Here is a 1,719-nt window from a genome sequence, read left to right on the forward strand (position 1 = left end):
GCTCGCTCGGTCTTGTTTCTTTTTCTTTCTGGCACTGGGGAGCGCGGGTCCCGTCCGGGCATCTCTGCGGGGAGCGCTCACTTCACCTTCTGGAAAACCTGGACGCAGACCTCATCTTCAGCAGTCATGCGCTGGGAAAAGGGGGGCCAAAGAGGAGTTTAGGTTGGATCCCCTCGTGTCTCTCCCCTGTTCTGCCAGCCCTCCCGCTGCTGGCTGGAGCCTCACAGGCCACACGCTGATGCACAGCTGACCCTCCCAAAGCCCCAGAAGGTCCGGCTGCAGGGCAGGGAAGGGACATCGCCTTTGTTGAACTTTAACTTTTAAACCCTGAAGGCGGATGTTTGTGTGAAGCGGTGGCTGCCCCCGCAGAGCCGGGGATGAAGTCTGAGAGAAGGTGGAAGAAAACTGCAGGGCTCAGAGCCCACAGCACCTGCATTATGTCCCCCCCACTCGCTGTGATCGGGATTTTGCAAGCTGCACTGGACCCCTCCTCACCAGATGCAGCCGGTCCCCCTCCAACCAGTGCCTCCAGCCTCGGTTCCTCTTCTCTCCTAGTTGCTCACACACCAGCTGATCCCCCTCCCAGGAGACGGTTGTCTGAAAGAAAGGAGAGGGGAAGACATGGTCCTGAGACAAGCGGATCAGGGCAACACGTGTTTCCAGCAATGACACTGGCTGTTCCTCTCAGACACGATTTCAAATGCAATCCCCAGTCTGGTGTTTCTTTAGTGGCTGCTTGGGACTGATGGTCTTTGTGGGAGGTGAATGACCCTCTGGCTTCCGAGTGCAACAACAGAGTTCTGCCAAAGGAGCTGACATTCTATCTTTTCAGGACTTTGCTCCAGAGGATAATATCCTCTGGCTCCCAGAGTACCGGTTTCTGGCTCTTTGCTGCTCATTCTCTTTGCAGTGAGTGATTCACTCATAGAACCACTTACTCCTGGACCTGCAGGGGCATGCCAGCTCTAGGCTTGGTTCTCAACTAGTTATTGAGTCAAAAGCTGAGCAAGTCCCTGAACTTCTTAGCACACCCCACTCCCCTGTGAAACTGCTCTGTTTCGGTTTCTCACCTGGCACTTGCGTCCATCCACGGGTCCCAGGTCCTCCTCAAACTGGACTCCCACGTCAAAATCCATAACATAGTCCCGCAGGGAGGTGATGGTGCGGATGACCATGTGATCTCCCGTGTGGATAATCTCTTTGTCCGGCTTCAGTAGGCAGACCAGCTTTCGCAAGACCACGTTGATATCTGGAGAATGAGAGAGAGGGGAGATGTGTGGACAACCTGGGCCCCTCATCCAGTAGAGCTCCTCCACTCTTTCAGCCAGGGAACATCAACCATGGTACCTCCTTTCCCCTACCACCACAGCGCCAAAGTGATGATAGGAGACAGAAAGACCAGAGAGTTCCCAACTCCCTTCCTCTTTCCCCTTTCCGACTCTTAACTTTTTGGAGACACAAAACGGAGCTAAAGGAGAGCAGGGAGCGCGACAGAGAAGGGAGCGTTACCTAAAGCCCGCAGGTAATTGTCCATGTTCTCCTGGGAGACGAAGCGGTAATAGCCGGTGAGGTTGGGAGGCATCCCGGGGCAGAGGGACGGGGCGGACGGCGCGGAGGAAGGAGCGCAAGCAGCGGGGCAGGCGCGCAGCGGGGCCCAAAGTGGCTCGCCGGGCGGGCCGGTGGCTCTCCCGCGGTGCGGGAAGCGCTGCGGGGCGGCCC

The 1,719-nt window shown here is 57.0% G+C and overlaps 1 protein-coding gene across 1 annotated transcript; it reads right to left on the reverse strand.

Annotated features, from left to right (window-relative positions):
• RBP5 (retinol binding protein 5) lies at window positions 1-1,713 on the reverse strand. The gene is made up of 4 exons (XM_008631830.2): window positions 1,510-1,713; window positions 1,071-1,249; window positions 496-597; window positions 1-131 (listed from the first exon to the last, which is right to left on the reverse strand). Exons 1-4 carry the CDS (start codon window positions 1,580-1,582, stop codon window positions 78-80), a joined length of 408 nt encoding a protein of 135 aa, XP_008630052.1. The 5' UTR covers window positions 1,583-1,713; the 3' UTR covers window positions 1-77.
• Window positions 1,714-1,719: the final 6 nt, after the last annotated feature.

Source organism: Corvus brachyrhynchos, unplaced genomic scaffold (assembly GCF_000691975.1).
Source record: "Corvus brachyrhynchos isolate BGI_N302 unplaced genomic scaffold, ASM69197v1 scaffold3, whole genome shotgun sequence".
NCBI lineage: Eukaryota > Metazoa > Chordata > Aves > Passeriformes > Corvidae > Corvus > Corvus brachyrhynchos.

What these genes read in the sequence shown, in the direction of transcription:
- RBP5 (XM_008631830.2), bottom strand. Translation starts at nt 1,582, where the DNA reads ATGCCTCCCAACCTCACCGGCTATTACCGCTTCGTCTCCCAGGAGAAC. An exon ending in CAATTACCTGCGGGCTTTAG is followed by an intron (nt 1,250 to 1,509) that starts GTAACGCTCCCT and finishes CTCATTCTCCAG; the next exon opens with ATATCAACGTGGTCTTGCGA. An exon ending in TGGATGGACGCAAGTGCCAG is followed by an intron (nt 598 to 1,070) that starts GTGAGAAACCGA and finishes CCTTTCTTTCAG; the next exon opens with ACAACCGTCTCCTGGGAGGG.